Source organism: Natator depressus, chromosome 16, assembly GCF_965152275.1.
Source record: "Natator depressus isolate rNatDep1 chromosome 16, rNatDep2.hap1, whole genome shotgun sequence".
Taxonomy (NCBI): domain Eukaryota; kingdom Metazoa; phylum Chordata; order Testudines; family Cheloniidae; genus Natator; species Natator depressus.
The window spans coordinates 4,062,102-4,088,944 of record NC_134249.1 but is presented as its reverse complement, the minus strand read 5'-3'; the positions used below and the strand labels follow the sequence as shown (position 1 = coordinate 4,088,944).

Below are 26,843 nucleotides of genomic sequence, written 5' to 3'. Positions count from 1 at the left end.
ATTTAATCTGCCATTTTGTTGCCCAGTCACCGAGAGATCCTTTTGTAGCTCTTCACAGTCTGCCTGGGACTTAATTATCTTTAATAGTTTTGTATCACCTGCAACTTTTGCCACCTCACTGTTTACCCCGTTTTCCTGATCATTTATAAATTTATAACTGTTAAAACACAAAATGTCAACATCTCATGTCAAAATATACAATATAAATATCCTTAAATCAAACTAAGTTCTCAAGCAGCATTTTCTTTCTTTCATGTTCTGTAAATTTCAGTTATTACTGATGGAAATATTTTTTCGCTGTGTGCGGTGAAATCGACATTTACAGACATACCTAAATATCAGCCACACTGAGAGATGTTTCTTTTCTTTGTGCCATAACACAAGAGTGCCCAAATAGTGTCCAGCTGAGGGCCCCATTGGCAACTTACCAGAAGCTCAAAGGTTAGCCCTGAGTTCTATAAAAAGGATATCCTTGCAACCACTCATCTTTCCCCCATTTAAATCACTCACATTTCCAACTCTATTCAAGTTGGTGAAGCTCATCTCTGTCTGCGGGATCGTGTGTGACCCTACCACTGAGTTCAGTCCTGGGAAATGAGTTCTTTCTGAACTGAAATATAGGCACAAACCAAAATCACAGTGAGAACAATACAAACTAACAGCATGCAAAGGACACTATCTGCTATTAAGGTTGTAGTAGACAGAGCTCTGTGTGGATACAAAATTTGCATCGCATGCAATCTGCAAACGGGGCCAGCAGGGGCTCTGTGCCACGGGGCAGGGGGAGTCACCGGGGGCGCCGTGCCGTGGGGAGGGGAGTGGGCAGGGGGCGCCGAGGGGCAGGGAGAAGGGCCTAGCTGGCTGTGGGGCATGGGGCCAGCAGGGGCACTGTGCCATGGGGCAGGGGGAGTCACCAGGGGGTGCTGTGCCGTGGGGAGGGGGGTCGGCAGGGGGCGCCGAGGAGCAGGGAGAAACATGGTCTGTGGATACAAGCAGATTTGCAGGGCTCAAGTGGTGGATTCTCCATCACTGACAGTTTTAAAATCAAGATTGGAGGTTTTTCTAAAAGATCTGGTCTAGGAACTATTTTGGGGAAGTTCTATGGTCTGTGTTATAAAGGAGGTCAGACTAGTGATCATAACGGTCCATTCTGGCCTTAGAATCTATTAATCTATTATACTGAGCTTTTCCTCTTCAAAGAACTTTATAGGCACCGTTAACACAACTAGCATTAATGCAATGGCAACAATGCAAGCACTCAAGATGTTCAGGAAATTCAGTTACAGTGGACAGCTCCTCCTTTACTCTCTGTCTTGGTGCAGCTGCCTTGTGTTCTCTTTTGTATATCATACAAGAAATTCCACCCATCTAGTAGAATTTCAGGGTTTTACGATCCCTCTCAACAGGTAGAGCAGTTTGCCATGATGCTCTGAGAAGCACTAAAACTTTGGATTGATATAAACTCTGGATGGCTAACGTGATCTAAACTTTGATGCTGAAACAGCTGGATTTGGAGGCCTTGGTCACAGTTGGGCTAAGTTTAGAAGGCCTCAGTTAAGGAGGACAGTGTTTGGGAGGGCCAAGCCAGCTCATTCCAGATCAAGAAACTTGCAGATTACACTGGAAATTATCTTCCTTCCTGGGTGTTTTTTTTCCCCCGCTTTCTGAAAAGAGAAAAGGAAATCCATGGAAAAATAAGGGTTAACCTTGCCCTGACCTTGACAGGGGAAGCATTCAAAAATTAGGAAATGCCAAGGTAAGGGTGAAAATTCCAATTTTAAAAGGGATGTCACCAAGTTTAAACAAATCGTACTTATTTCGGTAATTAAAACAAAAAGGAAATGAGCAAGAACAAAGATGAACAACAGAGCACAGGGGCAAGGATGAGGCTTTATTGTATTTTTTTTAAAAAAATACCACGAACAAATCATGAACAGCAGGTAACCCACACTTACACAGAATAGCTCTGTTCCTCTCAAGTGGCTGGGTCGCTCATAGGGATTTAGGAGTTTGCCACTGGCTTTGAACTAGCAAAGCTGGCTCTTTAGCTCACACATCAGAGACTCAGACTTTTAGATCAAGAGGTTTGACCCTGCTGCCAACAATCTTCCAAGGGGCATCATCTTACAGACACAACATGGAACTAACGAGACACATGCCCACAATCACTTAACATGAACAGAGATAGCAGAAATGGGTGTAAAGTGATACCTTACTCCACTGCTACTCATGGTGGAGTAAGGTACTACTCATCATGAGGAAAGGTGATAGAACCGGGTCTTGGGCATTGGTCCTGTGAGTAGTTACCCACATGCTTAACTTTACACAGTCAAGTAGTCCCATTGAAGTCAATGGGAACTACTCTTAGCATGTACAGATCAAGGGCTTGGATTGTATGCGTATCCCTTTTCCACACCTTTCAATCTGTTTGTTTGTTTGTTTTTTTGGTCTACGTTGTAAGCTCTTTGTGTTAGGGACTGTTTTTCTGTGGATTTGTGCAGTGCCTAGCACAATGGGGACCTGGCACTGGTATGAACAATATGAATATTTAATAACAATGTATTCTATATTCTAGAAGAGCAATCTTTTAAATACATTTATTTTTTAAGCCCTGATCATACAAACTAATGCATGCGCTTAATATTGAAATCAGTGAGTCCACTCACATGAGTAAAGTTCAGCATATGTGTAATTATTTGCAGAACCGGGGCCATAAGTGCTAACAGTTTGCTCTGCAATGTATAAAACACAGACGGTGACATGCTCCATGTCCCATGGCAATTGCAATCTCTAAAACATTAATATTCTTCTCAGCCTCTATCAGAAAAACAAGGGTGCCATCATTCTGCTACAGACTCTTAGTCCTGGGAATACTGACAACCTTCAAAAGTCATCCAGAGATTGGAGCTCAGCAGCAATTCACCTGACTTCAGAATTTCGGTCAGAGAAGTCATAGACCGAAGTATCATACAGAGAAGAAGGAGAGAAAGAGGTCTCAAGTGCAGCGAAGGTGGAAATAGTTCTGTTACAATTGGAACATCTGATCTTTCCTCGAGGAGAGCAATTGCTGGGGAAGTTTATTATCTTCAGTGTTGGTAATTCATCTAAAAATTAAAAGCAAAGACACTGTGAACACTGAGGACCCGATGTTACAGAATTCTACAGTTAGAGGAACCATTTAGCTCGAAATACATCTTGTCCATTTTAGATATTATTACAGCCTTGTTGGTGTCCTGTTAGCCCAGTTTATTAGTAACTAATTATAATATAATTAATCCTCTGCCTTCCCTAGTGCCTTTCATCAGAGGATCTCAAAATACATTACAAACAATAGTTAATTAAGCTTCACAACCCCACCAACTCCCAGACCAGAAAGGTAAGGAACATGTCAGGCTCACTTAACCCACCTCCCAAGTGCAGCAACCTCTGCAGCTATTTAACAGTGCAGAGCAATACTACACAACAGTTTGAGAGGATATGAAGAATAATACAAATCTAATTGCAGGGGGAACTTTTAGGGATATTGAATTTCATTGCCTCGTTGGAATTTGGCCGAGACGCCAAGTTTAATATCTCCTCCTTACAGAGAAAGAGTCAGAGGATCTTTAATAAGCACAAGTGGTCAAGACCTCAGTTTTACCTCTCGTGTGAAAGACATTATTATAGAAATCTCAAAAACCATAGTGGGGCACTGGTTCAGTACTGACTCTAAGGGGAAAATGCCAAGACTGAATCCAACAGCACTTCCTGCTGCACCTGAAGCTTTAGATGTCTCTTACCCAGTCTTGTCTAATTGGGAACATGCATGCAATCTGTTAGAAAACATGTTAACCAACACATTTTAACTAAAATGCTGTTAAACACGATTTCGGCCTTAGTGGCTTTGTCTTCATTGCAAAAACAATGTGTGTTTTTGCATCAAGATAGCTGCCCTGATATAAAATCCTAGCAGAGACAAAATGGAGGTAGTTTTTACCTCAGTGTAGCTCAGGGGACGGCAAACTTTTTGGCCTGAGAACCACATCGGGTTTCCAAAATTGTATGGAGGGCCGGTTGCAGCCCCAACCTCCTATCCGACCCCCCCACTTCTTGCCCCCTGATGGCTCCCCCGAGACTGCTGCCCCAACCAACCCCCCCGTCTCCTGACAGCCCCCTAGGGACTCCTACCCCATCCACCACACCCTGCTCCCTGTCCCCTGACCACCCCTGGACCTCCCTCCCCGACTGCTCCCCTGCCGCCCCATCCAACCCCCCCTCTTATTCCTGAATTGCCCCCTGGTACCCCTGCCCCATCCAACCCCTCTGTTCCCCGCCCTCTGACCACCCCGACCCCTATCCACACCCCCGCCCCCCGACCACCTCCCCCGACCCCCCCGCCCCTTTACCATGCTGTCTGGAGCACCAGTGGCTGGCGGCGCTACAGCCACACCGCCCAGAGCACAGCGTCAGGCTGCGGCTCTGCAACTGCGCTGCCCAACTCTGGGAAGGGGGGAACAGCAGGGGAGAAGCCAGGGACTAGCCTCCCGGGCTAGGAGCTCAGGGGCCAGGCAGGAGGGTCCCGCAGGCCAGATGTGGCCCACGGGCTGTAGTTTGCCCACCTCTGGTGTAGCTAGTGGAGGTCAATTCCAGGATGGGGCGGGCAGTGGTACAGGGACAATAAGTGAGTTATACATGTGAACCATGAGCAAGATCAGTAACTTGAGTATATTCATAATATATTCTAAGTATAAATATATTTCATATACATATTTAAAACTGGCAGGCAATGCAAGGAAAGGTAGAAGAGCTGGAGGGTTTTCCTTCTGAACTGATAGCCTGAGTCTCTTGGAATGTGCCTTCATTAGGAAAAAAGTGTATTCTTAACTCACTAGCTAATATAAGGTGAAATCCTAGTGGCGAGAAGGCAGTTTGTAGTTTGTACATGAGTTAGCAGGTGGAGTTAAAGACTGAGCTCCCCCTGTAAAATATGCAGATGACACAAAATATTGGCAAAATGATAAATATGAGGCGAACAGGGCAGTCATACAGAGCAATCTGGATCGCTTAGTAAGATGGGCTCATTCAAACAAAGTATATTTTAACACGGTCACACATGTAAGAAGAATGCACGCCATACCTACAGAACTGGATAGGAGTGATTCTGAAAAGGAAAGACTCTGAAAAGGATTTACGGATCAGTGTGGACAAAAACCTCAGCATAACCGCCCAGTGTGATGCTGTGGCAAAAAGAGGGCTAATGCAATCCTCAGATGTATAAACAGGAGTAGGAGTAGGGAGGTGATTTTACCTCTGTACACAGCACTGAGGACACCAATACTGGAATACTGTGTCCAGTTCTGGAATCCACAATTTTAAAAGGATGCTGAAAAACTGCTGTGCAGAAAAGAGCCACAAAAATAATCTGAGAGCTGGAAAAAATGTCTTGCAGTGAGAAACTTATTGAGCTCAATCTGTTTAGTTTGCCAAGAAGAAGATTGAGAGGTGACTTGATTACAGTGTATAAGTGCCTTCATAGACAGAAAATACCACGTACTAAAGCAGCGGTCCCCAAACTTTTCATGGTCGTGCCCACCCTTGTCTGTATTCACCCCAGAGGTCCCCCTAACATTCCTCCACAGACCCCCTGGGGGGCATGCCCCACAGTTTGGGGACCTCTGTACTAAAGACAGGTTTCAGAGTAGCAGCCGTGTTAGTCTGTATCCGCAAAAAGAACAGGAGGATTTGTGGCACCTTAGAGAATAACAAATTTATTAGAGCATAAGCTTTCGTGGGCTATAGCCCACTTCATTGGATGCATAGAATGGAACATATAGTAAGAAGATAGATATATATTATACACAGATAAGTTGGAAGGTGCCATACAAACTGTGAGAGGCTAATTAGTTAAGATGAGCTATTATCAGCAGGAGAAAAAAAACTTTTGTAGTGATAATCAAGATGGCCCATTTAGACAGTTGACAAGAAGGTGTCCAACGAGAAACCGCTGAGCTTGAATTAATATGCAAACTAGATACCATTAACTTGCGTTTGAATGGAGACTGGGAGTGACTGGGTTATTACACATATTGAATCTATTCCCTTAAGTATCCTCACACCTTCTTGTCAACTGTCTAAATGGGCCATCTTGATTATCACTACAGAAGTTTTTTTCTCCTGCTGATAATAGCTCATCTTAACTAATTAGCCTCTCACAGTTTTACTATATGTTCCATTCTATGCATCCGATGAAGTGGGCTGTAGCCCACGCAAGGTTCTGCTCTAATAAATTTGTTAGTCTCTAAGGTGCCACAAGTACTCCTGTTCTTTCTGTACTAAAGGATTCTTTAATCTAGCAGACAAAGGCATAACAAGAACCAATGGCTGTAAATTTAAATCAGACAAATTCAAATTAGAAATCAGGCGCACACATTTAACATTGAGGGTGTTCGGAACAAACTACCAAGAGAAGTCATGGATTCTCTCTCTCTGTATCTTGAGGTCTTCAAATCAAGACTTAAATGCGTTTCTGGAAAATATGCTATAGTCAAACACAAATTATTGGGTTCAACATAAGGGTGACAGTGAAATTTTCTGGCAAGTGTTATGAAGGAGGACACAGTAGATGATACAATGGTCCTTTCTAGCTTTAAAAAAAAACAAACTATGAATGGTTCGGTCACAGAGACCCCCTTGAGACTGTCATGTGATGTGTTGAGACTACCTCTGAGCCCATTTTCCCTGCCAGCTTGGGACTTCATAACCCTGTCTTGTTGAGCCAGATACGTTAACCTGCTGCAACACAGACCCAAGGTCTGAACCACATCCCCAAAGCTGCAGACTTTAACCAAAAATTGCTCAGCAGGTCACCTATCTCCAGCACCCAGACACCCAGTTCCTAATGGGATCCAAACCCCAAGTACATCTGTTTTACTCTGTATAAAGCTTATTCAGGGTAAATTCATAAATTGTTCATGCTCTATAACACTGATAGAGAAATATGCACAGCTGTTTGCTCCCCCAGGTATTAATCACTTACTCTGGGTTAATTAATAAACAAAAGTGATTTTATTAAGTATAAAAAGTAGGATTTAAGTGGTTTCAATTAATAATAGACAGTACAAAGTAAGTTACCAAGCAAAATAAAACAAAACACACAAGTCTAAGCCTAATACATTAAGAAACTGATTACAGATGAAATCTCACCCTCAGAGATGTTCCAATAAGCTTCTTTCACAGACTGGACTCCTTTCTAGTCTGGGCCCAATCCTTTTCCCGGCACAATCCTTGTTAGTTCCAGCTCAGGTGGTAACGAGGGGATTTCTTCATGACTGGCCCCCTTTGTTCTGTTCCACCCCCTTTTATAGCTTTGGCACAAGGCGGGAATCCTTTGTTTCCCTCTGGATTCCCACCCCTCCTTCTAAATGGAAAAGCACCAGATTAAAGATGGATTCCAGTTCAGGTAACATGATCACATATCTGGTGAGCCCCCCTCCATTCCTTCAGAACTGGCCTGCACACATGCAGTGGAGACTTTCAGGTAAACAGAGCCATCTACAGTCAATTGTCCTAGACAATGGGAGCCATCAAGATTCTAAACCACCATTAATGGCTCACACTTTGCATAATTACAATAGGACCTCATAGTTATATTTCATATTTCTAGTTTTAGATACAAGAATGATACATACATACAAATAGGATGAGCACACTCAGTAGATCACAAGCTTTGTAATGATACCTTACAAGAGACCTTTTGCATAAAGCATATTCCAGTTACATCATAGCCACACTTATAAACATATTTTTATTAAACATATGCAGTGCAATGTCACAGAATAGTCTTTAACTTGACCTGCTAACTTGTGTGAAAACTACAACTGCCTTGAATGTGCTAGGATTGTCCCTGAAGTTGGCTAACTTGAGTTCAGAATAGATCTTTTTCCTCCTAGAAAAGACAGCGCCTTTGTCACTGGTTTTACCTTTGCTTTCCGAAGAAGAAGCCCTGCAGAGTGAGTCAAAGTTTCTTAAACGGACCCGAGGATGTCCCTGTTCAATCCTCCTTATAGTGTCCCAGCACTGTGGATGTTGGCAAACAGCCATGTCACAGATGGTTTCATCCCACTGGCTGTCATCTGCAGTCACCATCTTTGCAACCACCCAGACATTAGTGAATAGCAGTAAAATGGCAATACTGTACGTCTGAATACTCTGAAAAAACAGAAGAATTGAGCACAGTGAGAAATGTTAAGAACAAGAATAATCTACATTTCCATAAAAAAACAGCACAAGAAGTGGTCATAATTTCCCACTTATATCCTGGGTTGTCTTCATATGCACTCACTCTAGGGACTGATTGGGATAGTTTGGCAACTGTGACCTTGGGAGACCCTCTGGCAGAGGGCTCACCAGACTGTAACTCAAATTAGGTCTGACACACTCATTACTCCCAACACACTGTTGTCATAATATACATCTAAAAGGTATTGTGTAAGGTATCACATGTACACTGGTAACATGCGAGTCCTGAACATCACTGCATGATGTCTGAATGGTTTGCATACAAAGCGTTATATAGCTGTGCTAGAAATAAGTTATTAAAATATGCTTCGGAGGTAGTGCATAAACTCAGCCTGCCCTAGACAAAGGAACATGCATTTACCTGTATGAGCAGCTTGATTATAGGCAGAGGACAATGAAAGTATATTTACATATACAGTAAACAGAGTCATCAAGCTAACAAACAGAGGAGGAGACAATTTAATGATCACACCAGGAGAGAGAATCAGCACCCCAGGAAGCTGCTCTTGAGATAGAGACAATAGACTTTGGGAACTATAAGGGTATGGTTAGATGTTGATAGATGTTTTGCTGCGTGTGTGTGTTCCCTATGTGTGCTGCTCCAGCCCTGAGCAGACAGCTGGCATGGCAGACCTTGAGTGAACCACGCAATGACCACAAGATCCGTTAAGGGACAAAGGTACCCAGCTAGGTTTATTGTCAACAAAGCATGGTGGTAGTATCCTGCAGACTCTACCGGACCACTAATACATGTATGCCTGTAGCAATGGACCAGCTCAGTGAACAGTGGGACTTTCTGTTCCTCTCTAAGGCTAGACAAAGATACTTCCTCTGAAATACATTTTTATACCCCGATACGAACAAGTTAGTACCGCCCCTTTAACATAATTAGTTACTGCCCCCGGACATTGCTAATTATTACCCATCATCTTGTACATGTTGGTTTGATCAAAACATCTCTATTACACATTGTTATTCTGACCTAATTTTTTAGGAGGGGGTCCACTGTGTTCCTGTTATCCCTGGGAAATGTTTTTGTACCATCCTTGATATTGGGATGTTTTGGTACCACTTGATATTGGGATGTGTTTGTGTGAGCACTCTGTGACTAGCACTTCTTCAGAATGTGTATTTTTGCAATATCAGCCCTGTTTCTGCCAAATTCTGTGAGCAGGATTTGCCTCATACCAGGCTTCTGATACAAGGACTTATATCTCAGGATCTCTTCCTACTACAAAGGGGAGCAAAAAGGCATTTTAGTTATCCATCACTGAGGGGACATGGGGAACTGCACCTTCTGAGCCTCTGAAAAGTGGATGCTCCTATCTGAATGGCTGGAGTTGCTACTAGTTTGATGTAAGTGAGAAATCTACTTGGGCAAAGATTGTAACGTGCTAAAATTAAATTGTAGTCACTAGCAAGCCTGTTTTGTTTTGTTTGTAACCTGTCTCTTTTCCTCTTCCTTTGTATCACTTCAATCTCTGGTCTTTGTTGTTAAACTTATTCTTAGTTTTACTATAAACCATCACAGTGTTATTATATTGAAATATAGAGTGAGTCCTCAGCTAGCCTTACAGACTGGTGTGGGCACTGTCTCTTTGGAGGCAGCATACTTAATAGTTTCTATGAGTGTCCTGTGAAAGGGAGTGAACACTACAGAGAGACATCTCTGGGGAAACTCAGGATCACTGACGGTGTTCCCTCTAATTTTTCCCACCCATGTGCAGAATGAATTTTGTTATGTACACCAATATGGTGGTGATGTGTGACACATCACCTCCATATTGGTGCACATAACAAAATTCATGTGGCAAGGTGGGCCAAGGGATTCAGAGTGTGTGGGGAGTGTCAGCGCTGGGGCAGAGGGTTGGATAGTGGGGGGGAGGGTTAAGGGCTCTGGCTGGGGGTGCAGGCTCTGGGGTGGGGCCAGGGATGAGGGGCTCAGGCAGAGGGTTGTGCTATGCCGGGTGAGGGCTCTGCCTGGGGGTATGGGCTTTGGGGTAGGTCCGGGGATGAGGGGCTCAGGGCTGGGGCAGAGGATTAGGTTGCAGGGTGTGAGGGCTCCGGCTAGGGTTCCGAATTCTGGGGTGGGGCTGGGATTGAGGGGTTTAGGGTGCAGTGGGGCTCCCTGGGCTACAATGAGGAGAGAGGACTCCCCCCAGCAGCTCTCTCTCCCAGCAGCAGCACCAGTGCTGGGGGGGAGAGGAACCTCTTCTCCGGCTGTGGCAGGTCCAGGCGAGGCTGGGTCGGGGCAGGGGGGACTCTTCCCGGGCCACGGCAGGTTCAAGGTTGGGCTGGGTCGGGGCTGGAGGAGGGGGCACCTGTCTCCCAGCCGCAGCAAGTTCGGGGCTGGGCTGGGTTGGGGCCGGGGTGCCTGTCCCCCAGCCACAGCAGGGTCGCAGATGGATCAGGGAAGTGTTACCTAGCAGCTCTGTGTTCTTAGGGAACTAGGGCGCAGTACCCAGCCAGTCTGACTCATGAAAGACCTTCCCCCCGCCCCCAGCCTCTGCTTGAACCAAAACTGATCAGAAAAAGACTTATAAAAAGCAATGAAAAGGCAGTGGGAGACACATCTAAACCCCTGGGATAAAGAGTGACAGGATTAAGGAAACTCCCCTAGCCTCATTTGCACGGAAAATGGGACAAGGAGGAATCGCCATTAGCATAAAGAACGGAGAACAGAGGTCATAGAATATCAGGGTTGGAAGGGACCTCAGGAGGTCATCTAGTCCAACCCCCTGCTCAAAGCAGGACCAATCCCCAACTAAATCATCCCACCCAGGGCTTTGTCAAGCCTCACCTTAAAAATATCTAAGGAAGGAGATTCCACCACCTCCCCAGGTAATGCATTCCAGTGTTTCACCACCCTCCTAGTGAAAAAGTTTTTCCTAATATCCAACCTAAACCTCCCCCACTGCAACTTGAGACCATTACTCCTTGTTCTGTCATCAGCTACCACTGAGAACAGTCTAGATCCATCCTCTTTGGAACCCCCTTTCAGGTAGTTGAAAGCAGCTATCAAATCCCCCCTCATTCTTCTCTTCCGCATACTAAACAATCCCAGTTCCCTCAGCCTCTCCTCAGAAGTCATGTGTTCCAGTCCCCTAATCATTTTTGTTGCCCTCCGCTGGGCTCTTTCCAATTTTTCCACATCCTTCTTGTAGTGACACAGTACTCCAGATGAGGCCTCACCAGTGTCGAATAGAGGGGAACGATCACGTCCCTTGATCTGCTGGCAATGCCCCTACTTATACATCCCAAAATGCCATTGGCCTTCTTGGCAACAAGGGCACACTGCTGACTCATATCCAGCTTCTCGTCCACTCTAACCCCTAGGTCCTTTTCTGCAGAACTGCTGCCAAGCCATTTGGTCTCTAGTCTGTAGCAGTGCATGGAATTCTTCCGTCCTAAGTGCAGGACTCTGCACTTGTCCTTGTTGAACCTCCTCAGATTTCTTTTGCCCCAGTCCTCTAATTTGTCTACATCCCTCTGTATCCTATCACTACCCTCCAGCGTATCTACCTCTCCTTCCAGTTTAGTGTCATCTGCAAACTTACTGAGGGTACAATCCACACCATCCTCCAGATCATTTATGAAAATATTGAACAAAACCAGCCCAAGGACCGACCCTTGGGGCACTCCACTTGATACCGGCTGCCAACTAGACATGGAGCCATTGATCACTACCCGCTGAGCCCGACAATCTAGCCAACTTTCTATCCATCTTATAGTCCATTCATCCAGCCCATACTTCTTTAACTTGCAGGCAAGAATACTGTGGGAGACCATGTCAAAACCTTTGCTAAAGTCAAGGAACAACATGTCCACTGCTTTCCCTTCATCCACAGAGCCAGTTATCTCGTCATAGAAGGCAATTAGATTAGTCAGGCATGACTTGCCCTTGGTGAATCCATGCTGACTGTTCCTGATCACTTTTCTCTCCTTTAAGTGCTTCAGAATTGATTCCTTCAGGACCCGCTCCATGATTTTTCCAGGGACTGAGGTGAGGCTGACTGGCCTGTAGTTCCCAGGATCCTCCCTCTTCCTTTTTTAAAAGATGGGCACTACATTAGCCTTTTTCCAGTCGTCCAGGACTTCCCCCGATCACCATGAGTTTTCAAAGATAGTGGCCAATGGCTCTGCAATCACATCCGCCAACTCCTTTAGCACTCTCGGATACAGCACATCCAGCCCCATGGACTTGTGCTCGTCCAGCTTTTCTAAATAGTCCCGAACCACTTCTTTCTCCATAGAGGGCTGGTCACCTCCTCCCCATGCTGTGCTGCCCAGTGCAGTAGTCTGGGAGCTGACATTGTTCGTGAAGACAGAGGCAAAAAAAGCATTGAGTACATTAGCTTTTCCCACATCCTCTGTCACTAGGTTGCCTCCCTCATTCAGTAAGGGGCCCACACTTTCCTTGACTTTCTTCTTGTTGCTAACATACCTGAAGAAACCCTTCTTGTTACTCTTAACATCTCTTGCTAGCTGCAACTCCAGGTGTGATTTGGCCTTCCTGATTTCACTCCTGCATGCCCGACCAATATTTTTATACTCTTCCCTGGTCATTTGTCCAATCTTCCACTTCTTGTAAGCTTCTTTTTTGTGTTTAAGATTCCAAGGCAAGAACCACACCGAACTCTGGGACCAGAAAAGCAGGGAAGCACTGCATGATGCAGGATCTCTGCTCCAGATGTTAATGAACCTACACCTGCACACACCCAGCTTAATAGTTATCAGACAAATTCTAGTAAGAAATCCTTTATTAGTATCCAAAATAGTGAAGCTCCCTAATTGCACTGTGTTCCTTGGAGGGAGCTCACCGACCACAGCGAGGAATGATCAGCTCCCATTGTCTAGCCTGAACAAAACAACTTTGGGATACTCCCTTGAGCCATCAGTTTACACAAACAAATCTAGTGTTCTCCCTTGAACCACTGTTGTTTCTCTACAAAAAACCCCGACGAATGCTCAAGTAAGTGCTCTGATGCCTGGATACAAAATCTGCATCAGGTCCACTGGGACTTCAGCTTCTCCTGACTGATCATGCTGGGGGCTCTGCCTGTCCCTCAGCTACCAACACCACCTGGGACCCCTGATCAATTCCAGCTTCACGGAGTGGTGAGTACCCAGCTCTCTCTCTCTAGATATAGCCTTCTGACCCTGATTTGCATGATCAGTTATAGTTTTCTAAACCTCACTTTTATAATCAAGTTTAAGTTAGACTTATTATAATAACTGTTTTGTTTGTTTGGCTCCCCTATGTTTATTACCTGGCAATAAATAACTTTCATGATTAAGCTGGTTGCTTCTCTCTCTCTCTTCCCCCTCACGGATGTTTTTTGGTTTCCTCATTCGCTCTGCAGCAATGCTCCTCGTACCTAAGCTAAAAATCCCTGCAGCGCCAAAAAATCCTGTGGGGTTTGCTCATCCTGTGGGTTACGACCAGAACAATTGTAATGTGGAAGTGGGGGTAGAAATGTGCTGAACCAGGGACATATGAGGATGGCAGCTTGAAAGTGCTGCTCGACCCAGACTGCTCAGGCGTACTGTGTTCTGGTGCCGTGCTCATAGCATAGGAGGGTGGCAGCTTAGAGGTGCTGCTGGACCCAGCCTGGGGAGTCCAGGGACATATAAGGGGTCAGGTTGGGAGTGTTGATTAACCCAGACCTCTCAGACACACGGGCAGGGGGCGGAGGAAGCCACTGCAGCCCTGAGCACCTGCGCAGCACTTAATATGCAGCTGCGCAACTTAGATCAACTGATTGTTACCTGCAAGGCACGATTACAACGAACAGAATCTTGAGGAGTTTGCTGGTGAAGCAGACAGACTGGTGTGCCAGGGAGCTGACACACAGTCTAATTGTCCAGCAAAGCGCACTCTTGCTAAGGCTGAGGGGCAACACAGTGGCTTACAGTTCTGGGTGTCCTGGGCAAAACATCACAGTGACCTGCCACTTCACCCGAGTAACTGCATGTTGTGCTCCTTCTGGTTATGAAGGTAACTTTACAAATGGGAACAGAGTGTAAGCCAGTGATTCTCAAACTTTTGTACTAGTGACCCTTTTCACACAGCAAGCTTCTGAGTGCAACCCCCTTATAAATATAAAAAAAAATGTTTTTAATTTAACACTATTATAAATGCTGGAGATGAAGCGGGATTTGGGGGTAGAGGCTGACAGCTCATGAGCCCCCATGTAATAACCTCATGCCCCCCAGTTTGAGAACCACTGGTGTACCCAATATGGAGACCACTGCTTTAGGCCTGGTCTACCATGGGGTTTTTCCACCAGTGTATCCACACTGCTGTAGCTGCACATGTGCAAAACCCTAGTTTAAGTGTAACACACCAGCATAAGAAGTGACTTCAATTAGTCAATACAGGGTAAGCTTCACTGCTGCAAGCCACTTTTTACACTGGTGCAGTGAATCTGCACCTATATAGGTGTAGCTACACTGGTGCAAGATACACCCAGTATGGACAAGCAAACAGCCTGAAACAACAGCTCAGGGATGCACCTCATGAGGGCACAGATTCACACTTTTAAAATTTATTAACTGGCTATAGGGCGTTTCAAATGCTGTTAGCTTACACTTTGATTTAAAAATAAACAAACAAAAACCAATCATCTTTTTTCACCTTCCAGACAGGACCTCAGTTAACTATTTCACTGCTGACCAAAGCATGTAAGAAAGAACAGATACAATTACGGTATGAAGATCTCCACAATGTGCTGTGAGAGATGTCTAGTAATGGTGTCATGAGTTGGTGGAGTTTGGGTTGTGGTTACAGTCTGAGACAGTACCACTACTGTTTCTATTCCCAGTCTGACCCCCTGCACCAGAGAGCAATATATAGCGGCTTCCTGCTTTTTATTCAGATGAGCAGAGAGTGATCACACAGAATGCAGCCTTTCCCTCTGAGAAAATAAATCAATCAAAATGACTTCTGCTTAATCCTCTTGACCACATAGGATGGAATTAGAATCAACACCTTGGAATCAGTCAAAAACAACCAACCCAGCTCAAAATTCAAAAAAAAAAAAGGAATGTAAAATTTGCTACAACATTTTCAGTCTTCTCAATAGCAAAAAATGTCCCCACAGTATTGTGCCAACAATATTCATAAAAGTGCTACAAATGTCATTAATATTGAAAACAGCCAGATTTCTATGGATAAAAGCTCTAGTGACAGTTTACCCACCTCTACATGTCTCCTTTGACAAAAAGAACTAAAGGAACAAAATACTTCCTCCAGCCCACGCTCTCAATCCAAGTTTACTTGCTTTGTTTAGGGTGATTGAAATGGGTGTAAACTAGTGGGATGAAATTAAATGAAGGAAAATTTAGACTAGATATCAACAGTAATTACTTGTTAGTAGCTCCTATTTGGCCACAGCACAATCTCACACAGGATACGGTGGAGGCTCTGTCATTTGAATAATTAAAAAAATGAGTGTGGACAAAGCATTCAGGGCATGGACTACATGTATCCTAACAAGTCTTTTCCATCTGCAGTTCTGTTCATTAAGCATCCTTTAAAAGACCCTCACAAGGGAGGGAGCTGAAGTTTTTCTGCTGGAGCAGGACCTGCACTAAGGACCAGAAGACAATCTCAGTGTTTACGCAGCCACTTCAAACTAGGGTTTTCAGTACAATTTAGTTTAGACTTTAATTAAAGTCATCCATAAATTTGCTGTGTCTTGCTGAGGAGACTGAAATGTATGGGGGTTGGGGTCTTTGGAGAGGTGCTGATGTTCTGTTCATTTTTTGCTGATTAGTGAGGCCTAGCCACATGCAAAGTATGAAAATTCAGCCCTCACTGTGGCCTGCTTCTCGCAGGTCAGTAGACAGGATAATGGGAGAGGTCCTTAGTTCTGTTCAGGAATAAAGAGCTTCCAGTGCAGCAGCATCACACCACCCAGCTCTTAAACTTCCATGTGATGGGGATTCCAGAGATGATTATGCAAAAAAGCACATGGGATGGGATGTAAAGGTACTGGATCATCTCGCTGAGTAAAAACAGATAGGGGCAAACTTTTGGCTTGAGGGTCACATCAGGTTTCCAAAATTGTATGGAGGGCTGGTTAGGGGAGGCTGTGTGTCCCCAAACAGCCAGGCATGGCCCGGCCCCCACCTCCTATCTGACCCCCCGCTTCTCGCCCCCGACAGCTCCCCAGGGATTCCTACCCCATCCAAACCCCCTGTCAACTGATGCCCCCCCCGCGAGATTCCTACCCCATCCACCACCCCCTGCTCCCTGTCCCCAACTACCCCTGGACTCCTCCCTGTCCCCCATTCAACCCCCCTCTCATTCCTGATGACCCCCCAGAACCCCTGCCCCATCCAACCCCCCTGTTCCCCACCCTCTGACCGCCCCGACCCCTATGCACACCCCTACCCCCTGACCACCTCCCCCAACCCCCCTGCCTTCAATCCAACCCCCCTGCTCCCCGCCCCCTTACCGCGCCGCCCAGAACACCGGGTCAGGCCACGGCTCTTCAAGTGCGCTGACCGGCCGCCCAGAGCGTTGCCCGTCGGCTCGCTGAGGCTGCGGGGGGTCGGGAGGCCCGGGACTAACCTCCCGGGCCGGGAGCTCAGGGGCCGGGCAGGAGGGTCCCGCGCGCCGTAGTTTGCCCACCTCTGTATTAGAGCCATATTCTCCACGAGCCTCCACCCTCCCACCACCAACTCCTGGGCACGTACAGGGGAGGGGCAGCAACGCGGACGCACGGCTGGGAAACTGAGGAACCAGAAAACATGACAGCACTGAAGAACCCCCCCCCCCAGCAACTCTACCCCTGCTCCCACCCTGCCCCTCTGTGCAGTCACCTCCCGCTCCTCCTCCCCCCGCCCAATCGCTTCCCCCCCTTCCCACGGCCCAGCCATCTTCCGCTCCCCCTCCCAGTCACCTCCCCCTTCCGCCGGACCCGACCCCTGCCCCTCCTTGCCCCACTCCTCCCCCGACCCTGCCCGTACAGCCCGCTGCGCTCGGACCGGGGCCGCCTCTCACCTGCCCGCCGCCGCCCCCGTCACCCACGCCGGGCCCCACTACTCCACGTTACCAGGCAACAGCGCGCGCTCGGAAAGGGGAGGAGAAGGAAGCGCCCGCAGCGCACGCCGGGAAGGGGGAAGTCTGTCGCCCGCGCACTGCATGCTGGGAGGGGTTAGAGGTGAGAGGTCAAGGGCTGGGCGCGCGGTTCGGTTCGCGGGGCCTTGTGTCTGCACGCGGCCGGCGGCCGCCCTGCCCCGTAAGTGCGGGGCGCGAGGGAGCGGGCACCGGCGGGACCCCCTCGCCCCCCCGGGCCGCCGTTCGGCCTCCCCTCCCCCACCTGCCGCCCGTTCCCGGCCGTGTCGATGCGGCCCGCGGGCGGGGGCTGGGCTGTGACTCCCCCTGACCCCCCCCCGCCGCCGCCCTAGGCTGGCGGCGGGTGAGCCTCGCGCTGCCCCCAGTGCCCAACGGCGGCTGGCTGGGCTGCGGGGCAGCTCCCCTAGGTCCGGAGGGGCTCTGGCAACAGATTTCCCTGTAACGCCCGCCCTAAAGCGCGGCCCTGCGGTGAGAGGGGCTGTTCGCGGGCACTGGCGCGCTGAGGTTCCAGGTCTCCGCTGACAAGTCAGCAGGCGGCTTGGCTAACTGCCAGCCCTGCAGAGTCCCTCCGGGGTCTGAGAACCAAGCCGGGCTCCTTCCTGCCTTTTCATCGTCACCAGCCCCACAGATCCTGCAGCTCTGCGCTTGTGGCAGCTGAGTAGCCCCACTGTTGTGGCGGGTTTTACTCAGGTGTAAGTGATTGAAATTGATTTAATATCTCTGTTGACAATGCACAGGACAAAGAAATCCAGGGAGTCAATGTTCTCTTTGTTCTGTAGAGATAACAGGAATAAAGAGTGGTACAGACATTGTCTCACTGATAGGCAGACGCCAGACTAAACACAGGGGCAGAGCTGCTGAGTGAGATGGTGCGGTTTTTATATGGTCACTTTACATAGCAGAGCTACCTATAACTACTGTAATAGTGAGACAAGTGTTTTATAAGCAGAGCTGCTCAGCAGAAAAAATATCTGATGACTAGTCCTCATTTCAGTTCTAGGTATTCAGAGATGGCGGAAAGACCAGAGGACTTGAACTTGCCCAATGCTGTCATCACTCGAATAATTAAAGAAGCAGTGAGTATTAGCAGAGATATAAAAAAGTGCAAGAAGATTGAAGTGAAGACTGAAAACCTCAAAGGAGTAAAATGTGCCTGTTGTACAGAAAATGGGCCGTATGCTGTGTAATTTTTTAATCTCCTTTTGTGTTGTAGATGATAAAACAGTTTAACAGGAAAGTGGTCAACTTGAAATCTAATCATTTTAGTAAAAAAAGCCCTGACAATTCTTGTGGTTTTACAGTCACCTTTTCTTTTTAGCATTATTTCTGCCCCTTGTTGGTTTGAGAGAGACCTACTCAAACAGGGAAATCTGACTATTCATGGTAAAATGAAATTCTTCATGCCTAGTACTGTCAAATGCTCACGGTAGATTGGGAAAAATAGTGAAATAATTTTCTGTAATCTTTCTTTTATGTATTATTTTTTAGAGTTGTAGGTAAAACATTTTCAGATGGAAATATGATTGATTTTTTTTTAAGTTGTAGTTTAATAAGGGGCTCAAAGCGGCAAATTCTGGGTTGTTTCCAACTATTTCAAGTGCAAAATCTTGCATTTCGTTTTCCGCTTTATCTGGTGTGTGAGATATGTCATTTGTTGGGTTGCAGTGGTTCTACTTTTTTAAATAATCTGCCATAAAATCTTTTTGTATTTAAGTTAAAGATATGTGTTCTATTTAATGCCAAGCAAACTTTATCTGAGCTGTCAAAAGAAAAGGTTGACTTTCTATTGAAATGGAAGAGACACTGTTTTCTGACAGAGAAATTGTACTGGACAAAAGGATTTTTCCATACTTATCCCCCATGCTGCGGAAAGTGCTTTCCTCCCCCCTTTCTTTTTTCCCCCTTTCCCCAGTATCTAATATTTCATCCTTTGCCACATTTACCATGAACCTGAAATAATTCACGGTGCTGGAAAACATTTGGATTCTGGATAGCCACATACTGAGGTAATGGGAAACCATAGAAAACCCTAAGATAGATAGTTGTAAATTTCTTACAATATTGTCAGTGCTCTGTAAATTATATATCCCTGAACCAGCTCCCAAAATAAGAGCAGAGTAAAGAAGGAAAGTAGCTACTAGATGAAGTCCAGTTCCTTGCCAGCAAATGAGATACAATATGTCTCAGTCATTAAATTGATGCTAGGCAAGATCTTAGCCAAAAGACCAAGAAGGATCAATGGATGGATGCTGCACGTTATGAGAATATCCTTCTAGGTTAGGAATTTGGCAACAATTAAATCGGGGCTGGGCAAACTTTTTGGCCTGAGGGCCACATCGGGTTTCCAAAATTGTATGGAGGACTGGTTAGGGGAGGCTGTCTCCCCCAAAACAGCCAAGCGTGGCCCGACCCCCGCAGCCTATCCGACCCCTCTGCTTCTCACCCCCTGACAGCTACCCCGGGACTCCTGCCCTATCCAACCCCCTGTCCCCTGAAGGCCCCCCCAGGACTCCTACCCCATCCACCACCCCCTGCTCCCTAACCACCCCCAGACCCACCTCCCCTGACTGTCCCCTACCACCCCATCGAACCCCCCCTCTCATTCCTGACTTGCCCCCCGGGACCCCAGCCCCATCCAACCCCTCTGTTCCCCGCCCTCTGACCGCCCCGACCCCTATCCACACCCCCGACCCCTGACCACTTCCCCCAACTCCCCTGCCCCCTTTACCTCGCTGCCTGGAGCACCGGCGGCTGGCGGCACCACAGCCGCACCGCCCAGAGCCCTGGGTCAGGCCGCAACTCTGCAACTGCGCTGCCCGGCCGCCCAGAGTGTTATGCCAGCAACTTGGTGTGCTGAGGCTGCGGGGGAGGGGGAGCAGCAGGGGAGGGGCCGGGGACTAGCCTCCTGGGCCAGGAGCTCGGGGCTGAGCAGGAGGGTCCCGCAGGCTGGATGTGGCCCGCAGCCCGTAGTTTGCCGACGTCTGGATTAAATGGACTAAATTGAGGCAGAGGCCAAGTCCACTGCTACTACAAAAGTTACTTTCCTTCTGTCTATGTTCTTGACCTGGCTAAGCCCATTCACAGTTAACCAGCTTCTTGTTGTACTTAGACGTTAGATGTATCTGGAATATTTATTATTATTAATTTGTAGTGCCTAGGAGCCCAAGTCATGGGCCAGGATCCCATTGTGCTAGTTGCTGTACAAACACAGAATAAAAAGAAGGTCCTTGTCCCAAAGAGTTCACAATCTGAGACAAGCAGGTGGATATAGGCAGATGGAGGAGTACAACGAAACAATAGGATAATATTGGGCATCGTGGCAGGTTCACTCATTGTTAGGGTTTTTGTAGGCATCCTGGCAAAGGAGAGTTTTGAGGAGGGGTTGTAGGAGGATAATGAAGTGGCTTTGCAGATATTTAGCAGGGAGCTCCTCCCAGGCATGAGGGGCAGTAGGGAGAAGTGTATATTGGAGGCTGGTATCATGGGCCGACCAGAGGTGAGAGTCAGCATCTCAGCAGTGGATAAGAAATAATAGGTAGGGTTGGGATTGTTAACAGCCTTTAAAGTGAAGATAAGTATCTTATGATTGAAACACTAGGGAAGGGGGAGCCAGTGGAAGGATGCAAAGAGTTGGGTGATATAGTCAGAGCAATGGGTTAGGACAATTATCTATGCAGTAGCATTCTTCTAGCCTTATGTCATGGATCTGTGCTGTGCTCCAGCTTTTAAACAGGCTCTTGAGGGAACCCCTTTAATGTGTCAGACTCCAAGGTGTCTCGCTCGTCCTTCAGGGTAAGCCATGCAGCCTCACCACCTCCTAGACTGAGTGTCTGCTCCAGCACCCTTGCTTCACACCGTGAGCTCTGCCCAGCAAGTCCAGCTGACACAGACTCCTGGTTAGAGACTTGTACAGTCTTCAGGAACTAATGCATCTCACCCAGTATTTGCATTAACACACAGGCAGCATTTTCAAAACCGAGTAAAAGGTTAAAGCATAGTCCATTCTGATCAAACCAGAGTAATTCACCAGCCAAAGTGTAGTGAACTCCATTTCAAGTTCTGTCTCCCTCTAACTCCTTAGTGAGACCCCGGAGAGAGCAGCCAGCCTCTTTCAGAACCAGAAGTCCACCCTTATTCTCTGCTAGTCATGTGTCAGTCCTTTGTTCTAGATCTGGGGTCTCTGCTCAGCTTCCCTGCTGAGAGGTGCAGGGGAAACCTCTTTCTCTTTGTTGCTGTTTCCTAGGTGTCATTGTTTTGGTCATTGGGGCTTTTCCATCGTCTCTTTGGGATTCTGCATTGTTACAGAATCGCCTTCAGCAGGGTCCAGACAGTTCCTTGTGACCCTATTCACCGTAGCCCAAAGAAGAAGGTTACTCCCACATCTGGTCTTCTGCACTGCCCCAACTTAATACTTTTCCCTCCACTGGGTAACAGGGCAAAGTGAAGAGGGAAACTGAGGTACACATTAGGATTAATTAAAATACTATAGAAAATTCATTTTCTCACATTTATTGTTCACTGCAAACACTCTGAATGGCTTGACTGAACTGGACAGGACTTGTTAGCCTCCAGATCCATATGACTTGAATTTCATCTGATAAAATGACATTTCTTTTTCCCCAGCTTCCTGATGGAGTAAACATTTCCAAGGAAGCTCGTAGTGCAATATCTCGAGCTGCAAGTGTGTTTGTGTTGTATGCAACATCATGGTAAGCATCACTGGTGACCTGATCCAATGGACCATTTGATCTGTAGTTAGCCTTTTTGTTGGTTCTCTTGGAGAGAATTTTTGCAGTAGCTGTAATGAAAGGCATGTTTATCATTCATGTACATGAGGCATTATAAACCTTCATCTGGTTTTAGTTTGTAATGTGACCTTTGTGTAAGATAATCTTATGTTCAAAATTAGTTTCTTGATTAAGTAGCATGCTGCCATGCGAACTTTCTAAGAGGGGCAAGTGATAAATCAACAGGGCAAATGCTTTGCTTCTGTTTCAGTAGCCAGTATTTGCTGCCTCATAATGCCCTCAGTTACTTGCCCAATATATACATCCTGCGGGCCTAGAGAGGTGGTGGTGGATTACTTCCTGTCGCCTTCAGTGATCACCTCATGTCCTGAACTGTCACATTTGATTTACCTTTATCACTACACTTTATCATTTTTCAGAAAACACTGATCATAAAATTATAGAGCCTTTTTAGAGCAAACATTAATTTACATAAGTGCTCCTTGTTCTTGGGTTATGTGAACCCATTGTAGCCTTATGACTTCCCTTCTGAGTGTTAACCTAAGTGGTGTAGGAACTAACTAGGTATGTTTCATAGTGTATGTTAAATTACTCATTCAGGTTTAAAGGGTTTAGCTTCCTCCTGCATCTAAATTCTCTGTTTAAATCTATAACAGTTGAAATTCAAACATCTTTAAAACGTAATAATAAAATTAAAAGGTATACCATTAAATTGAATATTAGTCAACTTTTTAAAAATGAATTAAACTAAACTTGTAGTAACTACATATTTGTTACAGTGTCCTTGAATCGCCCTGCCACTTAATAGTTTTACAACCACATTTAAATATGTATTTTCTTTCTTGTTATATGTGTGGAAAAACCCACATAAATGGAAAACTCCCTGACTATACAGGGAAACAATGAAACTGACTGTATACACATAAATGCACAATGTAAACAAAGGTGTTTTTTTCTTTAATCTGTTATAATTAGATTCTTGGTCAGTCATCCTAGGTATTGCTTATAATAATGATTAAACATTTCTGAGAGCTGTGATTGTTTTTTAAGTTGGCTCTGTCCCTTTAAACAGCCAGTAGTTGGAGTTGATTTACTCTTTGATATTCATTCTTCTCCCTCTCTTTAGTGCAAATAACTTTGCAGTGAAGGGGAAGAGGAAAACACTGAATGCTGGAGATGTCCTCTCAGCCATGGAGGAAATGGAGTTCCAGAGATTCATAGCCCCTTTAAAGGAATCATTGGAAGGTAACATGTTCTCTAACTGTAGATTAAATTAGTCCTAATGACACTGAGTCCCATTTACCCAGAAGTTGGGCGTCCAACCCTTATGTTCCCTGAATCATCTATTTATTTATTTTAAAGCCAGACATTCCCATTGCAGTTTTTATGGGGACATATGAACATGTAGTTTAATAGAACTGATATGATGTAATTTCACAAAGGTGACTCATTTAATCTGTCTCCCCCATCACTTCTGTGCAGAGGAAGTCGTGTGTTCTGCGTAATGAATATGAGCTCCTGTATCCTTCTCGCCATCTTTCTGTTGAACAACACTTAACATAACTTCCTGTGGAGTCTATCACCACAACTCAAATAACAGGATGGGTAGCAGCTATCAAGAGGTTCAGTGCTCCATTTGTTGTAAGCCTGGAGAGCAAGGGGAGACCCTGGGTCACAGGGATGGGAGCCACCTGTAGATTGTCCCTACAATGGATATAATGACATATGTGTATCCAATTGTAGTTCTCTTGGTCTGTTAGTTTACAGGCGTGAGCAAAAAGGAAAGAAAGAAGCAAGGAAAGACAAAGACAAGAAGGCAGACTCTGAGGAACAAGACAAGAGCAGGGAGGAGGAGAATGATGAGGATGATGAACGGATGGAGGAGGAGGAACAAAATGATGATGAAGAGGTGGATAACTGAGCTTCCTGGAGAGACGGGCCCTCTTCCTAGGGATATAAATACTGTAAATCAACCTTGTTGTGTCCTCTTGTTTTCTGGTTTCCAGCAAAGCTCCATGTTGTTCCTCTGAGCCCCATACCTCCTGGCTTTAATTCTCAGAAGTAGGTGGACACCCTGATGAGACTGACAGCTGTAGTGGAAAGGTCATGTCTTCCCCATTGCATGGGGCACTTGGCACACTCTCTCCAGATTCTGAAAAGCCATTGATATCAATGACTGGTCTTTAATACTGGGTTTGTTCTGCGATGCAAAATGGAATTTCCAAGATTCTCACAGAGAAAGCTGTGCAGGAGAATCTGCAGAAAAGTGTTGAATAACTTTGTTTTTGCTACCTAGGTCTGAGTTTGAATTTAATAGGCCTTAGGCCTGTTGCATTTAGGTTGTACCTAATATGTTAGAGAGGTGCCATAATGGTTTAGAATGCTGCACACATGAGGATTTTGTATAAGGGGGGGGATTGAGGTTGTCTTAGCTGGATCCTTTCATTCTGATCGTGCCTTCTCTTTCCAAAATGACTGACAGTCCCAGTAGGCAATACTACTGTACAAGGATCAGCTCTCCACAGGACTGACTCTTCTGCCCAGGATCAGTCAAATTCAAAGGACTGTACTGTGCTTCTGTAACAGAACTTAATACCGTAAGTGCTTATTTTTGTTTTAAAAAATACTGAGAGCCTGACAGGGTTTTATAAAAATATCTGAAAGAAAAGAAACTGCTAAGAAAGCTTAACTGTGTCCCAAGTGTGACACTGGGGGAAGGTTTGGATTGAGTTGCTGGCAAACTGCTTTCCCAAGGTAAGGTGGATCGGGCCTATGGAAGTTTAAAGGAAACGTCATCCCAGTCTAATTGTTTTTCCTAGTAGTAGTAGTTTTGGTCTCTGTACTTGAGGTCTTGCTCCTGAACACCTTCCCTTTTTACACGTGGAGAAGGTACTTACTGTGAGGAGCTCATCCTTTAATAATAACCCAGTTCTGTGTAGTCTTTAAAGAAGAACTTAACCCTGCTATTTGAGCTAAACTTAAGTCTGAAAAAGGAAAGTTGGAAAAACTTGAAATAAGTTTAAAATTGTTAAAAATTCACCAGTTCTGTTGATATACCAGTTCAAACATGAATGAGTGCTTGTATGAAACAGCACAACTTTGGTTTTCGCTTCTGCTGGACCAACACATACACAGCAATCATTGTAGGAGCTGTGCTGCCCTCACGTTGCTACAGCTGTGATAACGCCTACATGAGGATCCCAGATGGAGGAAGTCACCATCTGACAATCACCAAAGATCTGGTGTTCAGCTGCTGCAGGACTACACACTTAAAACAATTTAAGTTGTGACTGGCTCTGTAAAGGTGTTCAGTTATGCAAGCAGATCATTCTCGCACCTCTGTTTTTCTCTTGCAATACGTACTTGAGCTCCATCTCCTCTTGAGAAGGAACAATATTTTATTTAAATAAAAGCCAAGTTCTCTACGGAAATGGGTCCAGTGCTTACTTCCTCCAGCCAGTAATAAGCTATTTTCAGTTACACAACCACGAACTGCCCATGTAGCCAAAGACAGATGCCAGCCTCACATAAAATTGCTAAAGGAGTAGATGATAGAGGAGTGGTTTTAACTGGGCACTTCATCAGATTTCTGCTGTGAGCCAGTCATGGCAGCTTGGATCCATAAAGGGACTTGTGTGTTGCAAGGAGTAAATCAGGAGGAAGAAGACTCCATATAACCTGTAACCAGGGAACTCCTCCCGGATGTAGGAGACCCCAGTTCAATTCCCTTCTCTGCCTGATGCAAAAGGATTTGAACAAGGATCACCTACCTCTCAGGTGAGTGCTCTAAACTATAGCGTGACTCTGGTTTTGGCCCAATTGATTGTTAAAGTGGAATAGCTTCAACAAGAGTGAGTGAGTCTCTCATCAGAATATCTCACAGTGCAGTGGATAGGGCACTCATTTGAGAGGCCTGTCATCTTACTGAGCTTGTACAGAAAATCTAGTCCATGCAAATATCCTAGAGCAGTGTTTCTCAACCTTTTTGAGACCAGAGACCGGCTTGTCAGGGTGCTTCTCCATTGAGAAAAGCTGTCCTAGACCTTTCACAGTCTGGGTTCAGTCAAACCATAGAACTAAAGCAAAGAAGTGAAGGGATGTTAGGTAGAGGGTGGCCCTTCACTCTTCATTCACCTGGCTGGATCTCTCACCAGACTGCTTTGCTTACTGAGTCCCCTACTAAGGCTGAGGTGGTGCTTGCTGGGAGAATGTGAGGTTTCAAAGAGCTAGTAGCTTCAGTGTTGTTTATACCAGTCCAAGATACCTGCTCACAATTTATCCAGTCAGCCTGCTGGCCAGAAGTACTACAACACTCTGCTATTGCTGAGAGCCCTCGTATCCACATCTGCAACAAATTAATTCTCTCAATAGCATACAAGCTGCTGCCTCCCAGCTGGATTACAGCAATACGGGTTTGTGGGCTTGAAAGTATGAACTCTGGCTGGCACAACAGGTACAATGTGTTGCTGAGGAGACACGGGCATTAGGAGTACATCATCCTTGTCCTTTGCTTGCTATGCTGGCTTCCCATAGAATACTGCATCACATTCAAGGTCTTGGTCCTTATTTTCAAAACATTTAATGATATGGTTGTAGGATACCTAAAGAAATTGTGTCATGCTCTGGGACCATGAGTGCTCCCACCAACTCTGATCCATTGGCACAATGCTACCATGAGGGTGAAACTTGTCTTGGCAGGAGAGGGGGGCCTTCTCGGAGTCAAGATCTATGCA

The 26,843-nt window shown here is 45.9% G+C and overlaps 1 protein-coding gene and 1 long non-coding RNA gene across 6 annotated transcripts; one reads left to right on the top strand and one right to left on the bottom strand.

Moving 5' to 3' along the window:
- Positions 1 to 1,878: 1,878 nt before the first annotated feature.
- On the bottom strand, positions 1,879 to 17,412 carry LOC141999801 (uncharacterized). Of its 3 annotated transcripts, none has more exons than XR_012642075.1 (4): positions 17,288 to 17,412; positions 7,959 to 8,187; positions 7,183 to 7,396; positions 1,879 to 3,104 (listed from the first exon to the last, which is right to left on the bottom strand). It is a non-coding gene; the product is annotated as an uncharacterized LOC141999801 (long non-coding RNA). The 3 variants fall into 3 exon arrangements; XR_012642076.1 differs by lacking the exon at positions 7,183 to 7,396 and adding an exon at positions 16,740 to 17,017 and having other exon boundaries at positions 17,288 to 17,372; XR_012642074.1 differs by lacking the exon at positions 7,183 to 7,396.
- POLE3 (DNA polymerase epsilon 3, accessory subunit) lies at positions 17,400 to 25,534 on the top strand. 3 transcript variants are annotated; one of them, XM_074973578.1, is made up of 5 exons: positions 17,400 to 17,447; positions 18,357 to 18,438; positions 21,986 to 22,071; positions 23,237 to 23,355; positions 23,871 to 25,534. In XM_074973578.1, exons 2-5 carry the CDS (start codon positions 18,373 to 18,375, stop codon positions 24,029 to 24,031), a joined length of 432 nt encoding a protein of 143 aa, XP_074829679.1. In that variant the 5' UTR covers positions 17,400 to 17,447; positions 18,357 to 18,372; the 3' UTR covers positions 24,032 to 25,534. The 3 variants fall into 3 exon arrangements, with proteins under 3 accessions (XP_074829679.1, XP_074829678.1, XP_074829677.1); XM_074973577.1 differs by having other exon boundaries at positions 17,409 to 17,525; XM_074973576.1 differs by lacking the exon at positions 17,400 to 17,447 and having other exon boundaries at positions 18,337 to 18,438.
- The last annotated feature ends 1,309 nt before the right edge of the window (positions 25,535 to 26,843 follow it).